General features: G+C 38.5%; 1 protein-coding gene across 1 annotated transcript; it reads left to right on the forward strand.

The window, feature by feature from the left end:
* The first annotated feature begins 731 nt into the window (after positions 1–731).
* On the forward strand, positions 732–13,962 carry LOC136255612 (receptor-type tyrosine-protein phosphatase dep-1-like). Its single transcript, XM_066048417.1, has 8 exons — positions 732–1,303; positions 1,370–1,476; positions 1,530–1,755; positions 2,302–2,398; positions 2,807–3,095; positions 4,581–4,617; positions 13,463–13,616; positions 13,669–13,962. Exons 1-8 carry the CDS (start codon positions 1,006–1,008, stop codon positions 13,853–13,855), a joined length of 1,395 nt encoding a protein of 464 aa, XP_065904489.1. The 5' UTR covers positions 732–1,005; the 3' UTR covers positions 13,856–13,962.
* Positions 13,963–14,983: the final 1,021 nt, after the last annotated feature.

Genomic DNA, 14,983 nt, shown 5'->3' on the forward strand with positions numbered 1-14,983 from the left:
CACCTGTAGAAATAAGTACATATAATCTCATTATTTTTAAAGCAATCAACTTTTGTTATGCACATGTGTATCACCTAGTATAAAGGCATTTTGTTCTATTATTGTGAAACACGCATGATACTGTTGCAAAATAGCTAACCAAAACATTTTGCTGTGAAATGGAGAAAATAAGTCTCTACTATATACCTTATGCATTGTGAAAATTTAACCGAAGTTTTAGGAATCCAATTTTAATATATTATTTAGTTCCAAGTGGTCCGCCACGTGATATCACATTAATGGATACTGATCCAGCAATGTTGTCAGTAACATATAGACCGCCAGAAGGAAGGTTACGTAATGGTGATGTGACTGGATATGTGATCAGATACACCAGAGTGGGTAGTGGTGTATCACAAATGATGAGTGTCAGCGACAGTAATTTCGGATTTCGTACATCAATGTTACCAGAATTGGAAACTTTTACTAGCTACTCAGTAGAAGTGGCTGCTGTTAATGTTAACGGAACTGGACCATTCAGTGATCCTATAACTGGAATATCTGGGCAAGATGGTGAGCGAAAATTGTCATGTACTTTAGGTTTACTAAACTATGTGTTTCTTTTGAGGACCTGCTACTGCTCCACGTTCACTAACAGCAGATACTATCCAGTCAAGATCAGTGACATTGTCATGGATGCCACCTGATACTCCTAATGGCATCGTCATACAATATGAAGTATAGAGTATAGTGTTAATGGTACAAAATCACTTGTTAACATCAATGATACACTGATGGGCAGTGTTGAAGGGTTATCACCTGGTACAATATATGCTCTACAAATAAGAGCATATACTAGAGTGGGTGCAGGACCATTTAGTAGAAGTATAACTGTGACGACTTTACCAGAACGTAAGCTAGAATTTTAATTACTCTTTACCTTCACTATGTTTTTCTTCTTTTGTCTATGTAACACCTGCTCCTATTGCTGGTGTCAATACACCTATACAATCCATATCATCTTCTATGTTGACATTGAACTGGACGGAGCCTGATGTACCAAATGGTGTTATTACTCACTACACAGTGTTCTACCTGCCAGTGAGTGGTCCCTATGGTCCTATTATGACTAGTAATAGGAGGAAGAGACAACTAGCACAAGATGGAGAGTTTGCTATGGACTTTACTGGAACTTCTGGTACACTAACTAATCTTAATGGATCAGTGACATACAGGATTCAAGTGTCAGCTGTTGCATTGTACAATGGAAATGAGCTATTGGGAAGCCGATCAACCCCAGAAATGATTACTACATCTGAAGGAAGTGAGTTATTTAAATATCAGCTAGCATTTCATTATGATTTCTTGTATAAAAATCTTGTGTATATAGCTCCCACTGAGCCTCGTGATATTGTTGTTACTGATGTAACACAATTAAGTATATCCCTCACATGGCAGAGACCTGATCCTCCTAATGGACTGATCACCAGCTTCACAGTAAGTAATGACCATGTCATGTTTTGTAGTAGTTGTACGTGTTTCTTGTGTAGGTGTCATATAATGCTATGGTAACATACTACAATCAAGATACTGGTCAAATGGAAACATTTGTTTTCTATAATTTTACTAGTGTTGAACTCAGTGATGACAATATTTCAGTTTCATTGAATTTTACTGATCTGAGATCTGGTACAGAGTACCAGTTCACCATTGTAGCTAATACCAATGTGGGACCAGGACCTGAAGTAATGATCTCAGTGTCCACACTACCTGATGGTAAGCATAGATAGATCCACAAATTGTGGCCTGTTGAGCAGAATCATTTTATGTCATAATTTTTATAGTGCATAGAAATTGTGGTTGGAAGTTTTTGAATTGTGGTTCCCCAATATACACATGAAATTCACACCCCAAGTAGAACTATTGGTACACAGTTATTCACCTTTTATTTCTCTGTTATTTAAATAGTCCTTTTAGTAAGGTCACTATGTGCAGTCTCTTATGAGTAAAGTCTAGGTGGTGGTTGAGGGATTCTAATAGCACACGAAAATGGATGAGGAAAACAATGAACGCAGAAGCTAATATATAGGATATCATGGAGCATATAAAAAACTTGGAAAGCATTACTCACTTGGTGTACCATAGATATTGTGGTATGCAGTTAATATAACTATTTCATAACTCAATGATGACATATATCTTTCAAAGCAGTCACTTCTGCTCAGAAAATTTTCCTTGTGAAGTGCTCTGTTGCATGAAAAAATGTATTTTAGCTTTATTTACACTTGTAAATTATTTATTGATGTATATTGTATGTTGTAGCTCCTCCTACACCCCTCACTCCACAAATATCACGAACTACTACTACTACTATCGGAATAGAACTACAACAAGCATCTGATGTGAATGGTCCTATCATGTAAGTGACTTATAAGTTTCCATTATTTATATCAAAACATCCTGGCTGTGAAAAAAGATGTAGCGAGAGTAAATAGATCGCAAGATCAACAGTGGTGGTTTATAAATGGTTGTAGCAATGGTGATGTCATTCATGATTGAATAGTCATTGGCATTGTCAATTAACTTTAGATAAGGAATTAGCTAATGAAAGTAATGATCCATGGAATAAAGAAAAAAAACAACAAAGTGGTTCTTTATTGGAGAGGCTAGATTCCAAGGAACTGTTTGTAAATAGTTGTTATATGCAAGGTTTTGAAGAGAATTATGATCATGCCATCATTTGCACACCAAAATATCCCAAATACGTAATACAGTCTTGTAGGAATTCTGCAAGACAGATTGTAGTTCTCATTTTATCCTTGTATAGGTATTATGCTGTTATTGTGATGATTGGTGAAGATACAGTCTGTAGCATAAATGTGGAGGATATTGGTCCTTTTAATAAAAAGGAAGCTTATACAGCTAACAGTAATGGTCAATCTTACACCTATATTACTGGCATAGTAGAGACTAGTGATATCAGTGACTATCCTTATCCTTACATAGTGGGGGATGAGAGTAGGTCAAGTGTTAGTGGAGTAAATTATGAGAATGTTCGATTGCGATCTAACACAATGTATGCTGTACTGGTCAGAGCACATACTACTAGTGACCTGGTGAGTCAATGTTTGTACTGTATTGTATAATGGGAAACAGATTGTTATTGTTAGCATTATCTGCATGAAACTTTTCCATTGCTTTCTAAAGTTTCAAATTAACTAAAACCCGCTAACAGTAAGTATGCCTATATTGCAGTAAAGCCATACTTCAAAGATTTTACTCAAACTGTATGGCAGTTATTGTCTGGGCAATAACTAACATATTGTCCAGTAAGGTATTAAACACAATTGTGACCGGATTTCACATAACAAGGCTTCCACACACACAAAATCAAACTTACGATTTTACCAGAAATGGATTGCTGGTCTAATACACTATCATATTTCACACTGTACTTCCTTCAGCACTGACAAGTCTGGTTTCTGTAGCAGCTTTCTTCCGACCCTGTCAAAGCCACGAGTGTGAGATTGGCACCATTAAATGGCCATGGCTTTGTGATAATGGTGTGTAGTGAGCTGGGACTTCACAGAGAGCTCGCCAATAGTGTTCTCAGTCAATTTGGAGTAATTTAAGGGCTATGGAGGGCCATGGAGAGCCCAAACTTGGCCTCTGGATTCCAATCGTCTTCTTACTTCATTTTATACCCGTATATTAAGACCACCGTCCACCCCCACCCTCCCACCCTATTACTACCACCTGTGATATTATTACCCGCTCGAAAAAGGCTGCTCAAAACAGGGCAAATTTTGGGTATCAGAAATGTATACACCCACTCAGTGATAGCTAGTGAACAGATGAACAATTGGTGCAAATTTTGTTTGCACAGCTGTAGGCACTGGGAAGTTATTACACAATGATTCCTTAAAATCGCCATATCTCCTAACAAAGCTTTGTGCGTTGAAGCCTTGTTTTGTCAAATTCAGTCACAATTAATGTTTGCAATCAATATGCAGTGTCAGTATAAAGTCAGCCTTTTACTTGGTTATATGCAGTTGTAGAACACCTTAGTTATTAACACTGGTTCTCGGTTTTGTCTCGGACTTGTGTCAACTAAAATATTCTACTTCTGCTGTGATAATAACATAAAGTTTGTTGTAAACTACAATTCATTGGGAGCAACTACTGTATATTGTTAAGTGATACCTGGTCATAATCACCTAACCGTCTGTGCTTATACTGTCTGTATTGTGTGTATGGCATAAATCAAAACTGTACTCTGTGTGGTATAGCCTCTATCTGTCGTCATAGGCTTGTAGGCCAAAATTTTAGTTTCTGTTATTTTGAAAACATGCTTTTGTGTATACTTTTTTGAGATTAGATACTAGATTTGGCATCTGATATATTTAAAGTCTTCCACTTCCATGAAGATATTGTTATTTAACTGCATCAGACATTTCTACTGTATGATAATTTTAATGGCACTATTTTGGGGGTGTAATTTTGTTTTGAAGAATTCCTACTATTAAGTACTACCATACCAATTGATAACTCATTGTGTGAAACACAACCAATATGACACTGCTTGTACATTTTTCATTCAGTTCTCTACAAGTGCAGCTCAGACTGTTACTACTGCAGGTAAGTAGCAGAATATAGTTTATTGTTTAACTGTACACTTTAGAATTCTATATGTATGTGCATCACTGATTTCCGTCCATAAACTCCAGCAGTGTTGTGTTCTAGGGCAACAAATTGTTTACCTAACCTGTCTAAATGCTTTACTGTATGAAACCATTCTGTATTAAATTTTAGTGATATTGGTCTCTTTGTCACCTGTGCCAAGTGTAGTGTGGTGCATGTAGCTTGCACACGAAACACAAACCTATCTATACCAGTCCACATTTGTTTATCAGCTAGCTTCATCATTTTGTTATAATAGCTTTTATGTTTGTGGGTAGTCTGCTTGCAGCTAATCGTAATGAGAATGTGCAAGGGCTTCCTGGTCCTGAAAGCTGAGAGTATACTAATTGATCAAGCTGCGTGCTTGAGCAAACATGTTACAGTTGGAGTATTAGTGAGTTTCTAACCATTGAAGTTTATATAGTCTCTATGCACTTTTAAAGAAGGCTTGCATAGTGTATTTACATATTGCTAGCTCACATAGCCGGCTCTGCTTGTTTGCTTTCTTCTGATATTGCACACAAACACCACTCTATTGACAAAGTTAGGACACTAATAACTGTTTCTACTACTTTCTTGCTAATGTCTACTTCCTATTGTTTCTTTGACACAAGCTGCTGTTAAAGTACAACAAGTACATAAGATTTAAATAAGGAACAGCCCTAGGATGCTACAGTACTGTGTAATTTATAAAACATACAAATTTAACTTTTTCTAGACTTTGTGTACTGTAGACTAAGAATGGAGTCCTCAAAATTACATCTTTTCCTCTCCATTATTTATAGAACTTTACGTGGGCGAGATCAAAGGAAAAAGTGTACTTTAAATTTAATAAAGTACACTCTCAGCTGGCCAACTGCTTCATCGACCACAAAGAGTGCTTTATGTATATGTTAAAGCATAGCCGCGAGTGCTATATGAAAAATAAAGTACGAAGTGCACGGCCGAGTACTTTATTTTTCATATAGCACAAGCAAGGCTATGCTTTAAATGATTTATGGAATTTTCTACTCGTGTAGCTTCACCATACACTAGAACTCGTAATTTATTATTATTTTTTTTCTTCAGCACTTGTGCTGTAAAGCATTAATAAATAAATAAATAAATAAATAATTAACACGTATTGTATGAACTATTAGCAGCCTAAACACACACAAACCAGTTTAACAAAGTAACTCACGCGTAGTTCACCATAATTTGGCATGGAAGACATTCATCGTGTATTTTGGCAGGTTTTGCTCGCAACCCACAATCGATTTCTATTGTGAGCCACATGGCGAAATATTTCTGTGATATCTCCAGGACTTGTCCATTTACATTAACAGACGTAACAGCAGCGTTACCTTCTCCCTCCCATCATCGAAGCATTTAGGTATGTCTATAAAAGTAATCCGGTGGTAAAAATCGTATTGGCTGGGGTGATTGATCACTCAGCGCGGCGAGGCTATCAGCCTTCACCGGCGTGGGTGATTAGTCATACTGGCGCGAGCCCCATAGGCTATTAGCCTACACTAAGGCACGTGGGCAACTGTGCTTTATTGCCCACAAAGAGTACTTTATTGAACGAATAAAGCACTCTTTATTCATTCAATAAAGCACTCTTTGTGGTCGATGAAGCAGTTGGCTGGCTGAGAGTGTACTTTATGAAATTTAAAGTACACTTTTCCCTTTGATCTCGCCCACGTAAAGTTCTAATAATGAACGAATAAAGCACTATTTGTGGTGCAATAAAGCACTCTTTGTGGGCAATAAAGCACAGTTTCCCACGTGCCTTAGTGTTAATAGCCTATGGGCTTGCACCAGTACAACTAATCACCCAAGCCGGTGAAGGCTGATAGCCTCGCCGCGCTGAGTGATCAATCACCCCAGCCAATACGAGTTCTACCACTGGATTGCTTTTATAGGCATACCTAAATGCTTCGATGATGGGTGGGAGAAGGTAACGTTGCTGTTACGTTTGTTAATGTAAACGGACAAGTCCTGGAGATATCATGGAAATACTTCACCATGTGACTCACAATAGAATCGATTGTGGGTTGCGAGTAAAACCTGCCAAAAGACGTGATGAATGTCTACCATGCCAAACTATGGTGAACTACGCGTGAGTTACTTTGTTAAACAGGTTTGTGTGTGTTCAGGCTGCTAATAGTTCGTGCAATGCGTGTTAATTACGAGTTCTAGTGTATGATGAAGCTACACGAGTAGAAAGTTCCATAAATCATTTAAAACATAGCCTTGCTCGTGCTATATGAAAAATAAAGTACGAGGCACGCGGCCGAGATGCTAATAAAGCACTCGGCTTCGCCTCGTGCTTTATTAGCATCGAGGCCAAGCGCCGAGTACTTTATTTTTCATATAGCACTCGCGGCTATGCTTTAACATATATATATATCTAATCCAAAACAGCCAAGCTGTAAAAAAAGAGTGCGGCCCTGAGAAAGGCTATGGTGAAAAAAGATGTGAAATCCAAGGTGGCGGCCAAGAAATGGCTGTGATGGTAGGTTAATGGTAAAAATTTTAATAACGACAATTCAAGTGAATTTTGTGCCAAGACCAAGCGGCACCAAATTCACTGAATTGCTGTTATTAAAATTTTTACCATTAACCTACCATCACAGCCATTTCTTGGCCGCCACCTTGGATTTCACATCTTTTTTCACCATAGCCTTTCTCAGGGCCGCACTCTTTTTTTACAGCTTGGCTGTTTTGGATTAGATTTCACTTCTTTTTGCATTTGTATACCCCAAAGCCGACCTATGGCCGGCTTTAGGGCTTTTTAACCTGTCATTTTTTTCTTTACTACAGGAAGAAGAAAAGATGAAGCAGGGTGATTTCTTTGTAGCTGACCTCTCTGCAAGGTGATCCTTCTAGCTGATCCCTCTACCAGATAACTTGTTTGTAGCTGAACTCTCTGCAAGGTGATCCTTCTAGCTGATCCCTCTACCAGATAACTTGTTTGTAGCTGAACTCTCTACAGGGTGATTTGTTTGTAGCTGAACTCTCTACAAGGTAACTTCTTCTAGCTGATCTTTCTACAGGGTGATTTGTTTGTAGCTGAATTCTCTACAGGGCGATTTGTTTGCAGCTAAACTGCTGAACTCTCTACAATGTAACTTCTTCTAGCTAAACTCTCTACGGGTGGCTTGTTTCTAGCTGATCTCTCTACAGGGTGACTTGTTTGTAGCTGAACTCTCTACAAGGTAACTTCTTCTGGCTGATCTTTCTACAGGGTGATTTGTTTGTAGCTGAATTCTCTACAGGGTGATTTGTTTGCAGCTAAACTGCTGAACTCTCTACAATGTAACTTCTTCTAGCTAAACTCTCTACGGGTGGCTTGTTTCTAGCTAATCTCTCTACAGGGTGACTTGTTTGTAGCTGAACTCTCTACAAGGTGATTTGTTTGTAGCTGAACTCTCTACAAGGTAACTTCTTCTAGCTAATCTTTCTACAGGGTGATTTGTTTGTAGCTGAATTCTCTACAGGACGATTTGTTTGCAGCTAAACTCTCTACATGGTAGTTTCTTTGTAGCTGAACTCTCTACAATGTAACTTCTTCTAGCTGAACTCTCTAAAGGATGACTTGTTTCTAGCTGATCTCTCTACAGGGTGACTTGTTTGTAGCTGAACTCTCTACAGGGTGATTTGTTTGTAGCTGAACTCTCTACAAGGTAACTTCTTCTAGCTGATCTTTCTACAGGGTGATTTGTTTGTAGCTGAATTCTCTACAGGGCAATTTGTTTGCAGCTGAACTCTCTACATGGTAGTTTCTTTGTAGCCGAACTCTCTACAGTGTAACTTATTCTAGCTGAACTATCTACGGGTGGCTTGTTTCTAGTTGATCTCTCTACAGGGTGACTTGTTTCTAGCTGAACTCTCTACAAGGTGATTTGTTTGTAGCTGAACTCTCTACAAGGTAACTTCTTCTAGCTGATCTTTCTACAGGGTGATTTGTTTGTAGCTGAATTCTCTACAGGGCGATTTGTTTGCAGCTGAACTCTTTACATGGTAGTTTCTTTGTAGCTGAACTCTCTACAATGTAACTTCTTCTAGCTGAACCCTCTACATGGTGACTTGTTTGAAGCTGAACTCTCTACAGGGTGATTTGTTTGTAGCTGAACTCTCTACAAGGTAACTTCTTCTAGCTGATCTTTCTACAGGGTGATTTGTTTGTAGCTGAATTCTCTACAGGGCGATTTGTTTGCAGCTGAACTCTCTACAAGGTAGCTTCTTTGTAGCTGAACTCTCTACAATGTAACTTCTTCTAGCTGAACTCTCTACGGGTGGCTTGTTTCTAGCTGAACTCTCTACAGGGTGACTTGTTTCTATCTGAACTCTCTACAAGGTGATTTGTTTGTAGCTGAACCCTCTACAAGGTAACTTCTTCTGTAGCTGAATTCTCTACATGGTAGTTTCTTTGTAGCTGAACTCTCTACAATGTAACTTCTTCTAGCTGAACTCTCTACAGGATGACTTGTTTCTAGCTGATCTCTCTACAGGGTGACTTGTTTGTAGCTGAACTGTCTACAGGGTGATTTGTTTGTAGCTGAACTCTCTACAAGGTAACTTCTTCTAGCTGAACTCTCTACAGGATGACTTGTTTCTAGCTGATCTCTCTGCAGGGTGACTTGTTTGTAGCTGAACTCTCTACAGGGTGATTTGTTTGTAGCTGAACTCTCTACAAGGTAACTTCTTCTAGCTGAACTCTCTACATGGTGACTTGTTTGTAGCTGAACTCTCTACAATGTAACTTCTTCTAGCTGAACTCTCTATGGGTGGCTTGTTTCTAGCTGATCTCTCTACAGGGTGACTTGTTTCTAGCTGAACTCTCTACAGGGTGATTTGTTTGTAGCTGAACTCTCTACAAGGTAACTTCTTCTAGCTGATCTTTCTACAGGGTGATTTGTTTGTAGCTGAATTCTCTACAGGGCAATTTGTTTGCAGCTGAACTCTCTACATGGTAGTTTCTTTGTAGCCGAACTCTCTACAGTGTAACTTATTCTAGCTGAACTATCTACGGGTGGCTTGTTTCTAGTTGATCTCTCTACAGGGTGACTTGTTTCTAGCTGAACTCTCTACAAGGTGATTTGTTTGAAGCTGAACTCTCTACAAGGTAACTTCTTCTAGCTGATCTTTTTACAGGGTGATTTGTTTGTAGCTGAATTCTCTACAGGGCAATTTGTTTGCAGCTGAACTCTCTACATGGTAGTTTCTTTGTAGCTGAACTCTCTACAGTGTAACTTATTCTAGCTGAACTATCTACGGGTGGCTTGTTTCTAGTTGATCTCTCTACAGGGTGACTTGTTTCTAGCTGAACTCTCTGCAAGGTGATTTGTTTGTAGCTGAACTCTCTACAAGGTAACTTCTTCTAGCTGATCTTTTTACAGGGTGATTTGTTTGTAGCTGAATTCTCTACAGGGCGATTTGTTTGCAGCTGAACTCTTTACATGGTAGTTTCTTTGTAGCTGAACTCTCTACAATGTAACTTCTTCTAGCTGAACTCTCTACATGGTGACTTGTTTGAAGCTGAACTCTCTACAGGGTGATTTGTTTGTAGCTGAACTCTCTACAAGGTAACTTCTTCTAGCTGATCTTTCTACAGGGTGATTTGTTTGTAGCTGAATTCTCTACAGGGCGATTTGTTTGCAGCTGAACTCTCTACAAGGTAGCTTCTTTGTAGCTGAACTCTCTACAATGTAACTTCTTCTAGCTGAACTCTCTACGGGTGGCTTGTTTCTAGCTGAACTCTCTACAGGGTGACTTGTTTCTATCTGAACTCTCTACAAGGTGATTTGTTTGTAGCTGAACCCTCTACAAGGTAACTTCTTCTGTAGCTGAATTCTCTACATGGTAGTTTCTTTGTAGCTGAACTCTCTACAATGTAACTTCTTCTAGCTGAACTCTCTACAGGATGACTTGTTTCTAGCTGATCTCTCTACAGGGTGACTTGTTTGTAGCTGAACTGTCTACAGGGTGATTTGTTTGTAGCTGAACTCTCTACAAGGTAACTTCTTCTAGCTGAACTCTCTACAGGATGACTTGTTTCTAGCTGATCTCTCTGCAGGGTGACTTGTTTGTAGCTGAACTCTCTACAGGGTGATTTGTTTGTAGCTGAACTCTCTACAAGGTAACTTCTTCTAGCTGAACTCTCTACATGGTGACTTGTTTGTAGCTGAACTCTCTACAATGTAACTTCTTCTAGCTGAACTCTCTATGGGTGGCTTGTTTCTAGCTGATCTCTCTACAGGGTGACTTGTTTCTAGCTGAACTCTCTACAGGGTGATTTGTTTGTAGCTGAACTCTCTACAAGGTAACTTCTTCTAGCTGACCTTTCTACAGGGTGATTTGTTTGTAGCTGAACTCTCTACAAGGTAACTTCTTCTAGCGGATCTTTCTACAGGGTGATTTGTTTGTAGCTGAACTCTCTACAGGGCGATTTATTTGCAGCTGAACTCTCTACAAGGTAGCTTCTTTGTAGCTGAACTCTCTACAATGTAACTTCTTCTAGCTGAACTCTCTACATGGTGACTTGTTTGAAGCTGAACTCTCTACAGGGTGATTTGTTTGTAGCTGAACTCTCTACAAGGTAACTTCTTCTAGCGGATCTTTCTACAGGGTGATTTGTCTGTAGCTGAACTCTCTACAGGGCGATTTATTTGCAGCTGAACTCTCTACAAGGTAGCTTCTTTGTAGCTGAACTCTCTACAATGTAACTTCTTCTAGCTGAACTCTCTACATGGTGACTTGTTTGAAGCTGAACTCTCTACAGGGTGATTTGTTTGTAGCTGAACTCTCTACAAGGTAACTTCTTCTAGCTGACCTTTCTACAGGGTGATTTGTTTGTAGCTGAATTCTCTACAGGGCGATTTGTTTGCAGCTGAACTCTCTACAAGGTAGCTTCTTTGTAGCTGAACTCTCTACAATGCAACTTCTTCTAGCTGAACTCTCTACGGGTGGCTTGTTTCTAGCTGATCTCTCTACAGGGTGACTTGTTTCTAGCTGAACTCTCTACAGGGTGATTTGTTTGTAGCTGAACTCTCTACAAGGTAACTTCTTCTAGCTGACCTTTCTACAGGGTGATTTGTTTGTAGCTGAACTCTCTACAAGGTAACTTCTTCTAGCGGATCTTTCTACAGGGTGATTTGTTTGTAGCTGAACTCTCTACAGGGCGATTTATTTGCAGCTGAACTCTCTACATGGTAGTTTCTTTGTAGCTGAACTCTGTACAACGTAACTTCTTCTAGCTGAACTCTCTACAGGATGACTTGTTTCTAGCTGATCTCTCTACAGGGTGACTTGTTTGTAACTGAACTTTCTACAGGGTAATTTGTTTGTAGCTGAACTCTCTACAAGGTAACTTCTTCTAGCTGATCTCTCTACAGGGTGACTTGTTTGTAGCTGAACTCTCTACAGGGTGATTTGTTTGTAGCTGAACTCTCTACAAGGTAACTTCTTCTAACTGATCTCTCTACAGGATGACTTGTTTCTAACTGAACTCTCTACAGTGTGATCTGTTCATAGCGGAACTTTTTACTGGGTGATTTGTTTGTAGCTAAACTCTTTGCATGATTGTTTCTTTGTAACTGAACTCTCTACAAGGTAACTTCTTCTAGCTGATCTCTCTACAGGGCAATTTGTTTGTAGCTGAATTCTCTACAGGGTGATTTATTTGAGCTGAACTCTCTACATGATGGTTTATTTGTAGCTGAACTCTCTATTAGGTACCTTCTTCTAGCTGATCTGACTACAGGGTGACTTGTTTGTAGCTGAATTCCCCACAGAATAACTTACAATGTAATATAACTGAGTAAATTATAAATGCAGCTGAATGCTTTATTAGGGTGACTGTTCTATTAGAGTATCTCGATCTCGCATTTGCTGCACCTAGTTGCCTTTCGAATCATAACTCAGTGATTTGTAATCCGATTCTTCTGTACTACTGCAAGGACCTTCTATGATGATTATTCCAGCTACATACTGATTTTCAGCTCGTTGCTCTAAGCGGTTTGCCTGGTAGATACGAAAACTAATAGTTTTTTTATTCATAAAAATCGATCGCGTAATTTTGACACAGGTTGGGTTTCGTGTCATATCTCCATGGTCTTTATCCCGATTCCTTTCAAACCACAAAAAGGCACTCCTACGATGGTTGCTCCATCTACATATCAATTTTCAACTGATTCCTCCAAGGCGTTTACCCTGTAGGCGTGACAGACCTTCGACCTTATTTTACGCAAATAATCGGTCATAACTCCGTGACTGTTCATCGGATTCCTACCAAAGTTGGTACGGAGATCCGCCTTAATGAGCCCTTTAAGTGTGCCAAATTTCAGCCAAATCCGAGCACGCATTCGTGTTTTATGGCGAATTTTGCGAAGTGTGCGAAATGAAGAAGATGAAGAAGAAGAAGAAGAAGAAGAAGAAGAAGAAGAAAAAAACGAAGAAATTAAAACGAAATTTTGTTCGCTCGTATCTCGGAAATGGCTGGAGCGATTTTCTTCAAATTTGGTATGTAGACTACCCTAGCTGGGCGGCACGTCTCCAGCAAATTTGGTTCCAATCGGATAAGGGATCACAGAGCTACATAGGTGTGAAAATTGCGTTTTCTTTCTTCCTGTTAATATACTCACGGTGTGGCGCGCCGGCTTCTTGGGCCGCACGACACACTATCGTGTGTCTTGATATACACATAATTGGCTTATAAAATGAATGCTGTATGGGAATCCTGAAATAGTCAGTGAAGTTCTTCAATGTTGCTTGTCAACGAAAGATATTTCACTTAATAGTTTCCGCCTTTCTTTTATAGGGGCATCAGAATCATCAGACAGTGACAACAGCTGCAATATTGTTTTCATTGTATTGTTTGTTATTTCATTTGTGGTAAACATTATCACAATTAGTGTTATAATCTACATGTACATTATGACAAGACAGAAGAAATTCAATTACTCACCAAACACGTAAGCCATCATCCGTTAGTTAGAATAGTGATTGTAATGTTTTATGAGACAGGACTGACCATGAGTATGATAATGTAGAACTAAAGTCAAAAGATAATAGAACATTTTCTTCATCTGAAGCAGAATATGAGATACCATCAACTGGTAGTATAGATACAAAACCAAGAGGAAGAAAAGCAGATTTTGTGAAAATTCAAGCAAACCCTGCCTATAGAGTTACCAATTACAACAGACCATAAACAGTAATTATTCAGACAGTTAAAACATTATTGCTGTGTATGTTATTGTTTTGACTAAAATAATGTAGATTAGTAGAAACTAAACCTTAATGTGTTAGACTATTCCACGCATTGGAGTATTTCAATTGTGTGTTATGTGAATGGCAGGTTGAAATACAGCTCCTTGTATATGCAGTAAGTGTTAGTTACAACTACACTATAGTTAGGGCTAGACAGTCTAAACCCACTATTGCATAGTATATGTGATCAGTGCATCACTTGTTTCAATTGAAAATTCAGTGAAAAGGTGCTATTTACAAACATTATAAACCAAAGAGCTGGCAAAGCTAGAGTGAATGTGCAGACTGCTGAAAGGCTCTAGGCAATTTCTATGTTACGTAACATAATTGCATTGTGTAAAATTATTATTGTGTGCTATTTTACAAGAAGGCTATAGAGAAGACAGACAGATGCAATAGTAGTATTAACAGTGCACAGTGCTTGAAACAATACTAGTAGTAGGCAAATAATCTTTGATATTGAACTGCACTTAGGTTTTAGTGCAGTTTTTGTGATCAAAGTACAAGTTTTAGTACATGTTTTATGTCGGTGAATGGTATCAATTTCTAAAACACCTTTTGTGGTTAATTCTGATGATAAAAAGCAAGAAAAGAAAAAAAACTTGAGTCCAGTAGTCCAGTCCAGTAATCCAGTCCAGTGAATGGATACACCCGAAATTTTCACTGATTTTGAGATTTTAGGGGTTAACAGCGAATATTTTTATCCTTGAAATATTTAGATCTCCATATAGTCTAATACATTTTGGGATTGTTTGCAAATCTGCAAAATTTAAATTAGGTAACATTGCACAACTTTGAAAATTTTCCCATCGAAATGTTTAGGGTATATATGGACAAATTGATGTACCAGAGAGTGGTTTCAACTGATTTAATAAAGCGAAGTCAGTAAAATAGCTATCAAAATTATATAATATAATAAGTATAATGATAAATTGACTACAAAAGTACTTTAATAGTGTCAACTATGAATAAATAACACTTGAGCTCGTTACAATAAGGGGTGCTTTATGGAATACTTTGAATTCTTGGATCTGTCACTGTTCCTATCTGTCTCATGCACAGGAATGAG

This window comes from Dysidea avara, chromosome 5 (assembly GCF_963678975.1).
Source record: "Dysidea avara chromosome 5, odDysAvar1.4, whole genome shotgun sequence".
Classification (NCBI taxonomy): Eukaryota; Metazoa; Porifera; class Demospongiae; order Dictyoceratida; family Dysideidae; genus Dysidea; species Dysidea avara.

What these genes read in the sequence shown, in the direction of transcription:
- LOC136255612 (XM_066048417.1), top strand. Translation starts at nt 1,006, where the DNA reads ATGTTGACATTGAACTGGACGGAGCCTGATGTACCAAATGGTGTTATT. An exon ending in GATTACTACATCTGAAGGAA is followed by an intron (nt 1,304 to 1,369) that starts GTGAGTTATTTA and finishes TTGTGTATATAG; the next exon opens with CTCCCACTGAGCCTCGTGAT. An exon ending in TTCAATTACTCACCAAACAC is followed by an intron (nt 13,617 to 13,668) that starts GTAAGCCATCAT and finishes TTTATGAGACAG; the next exon opens with GACTGACCATGAGTATGATA.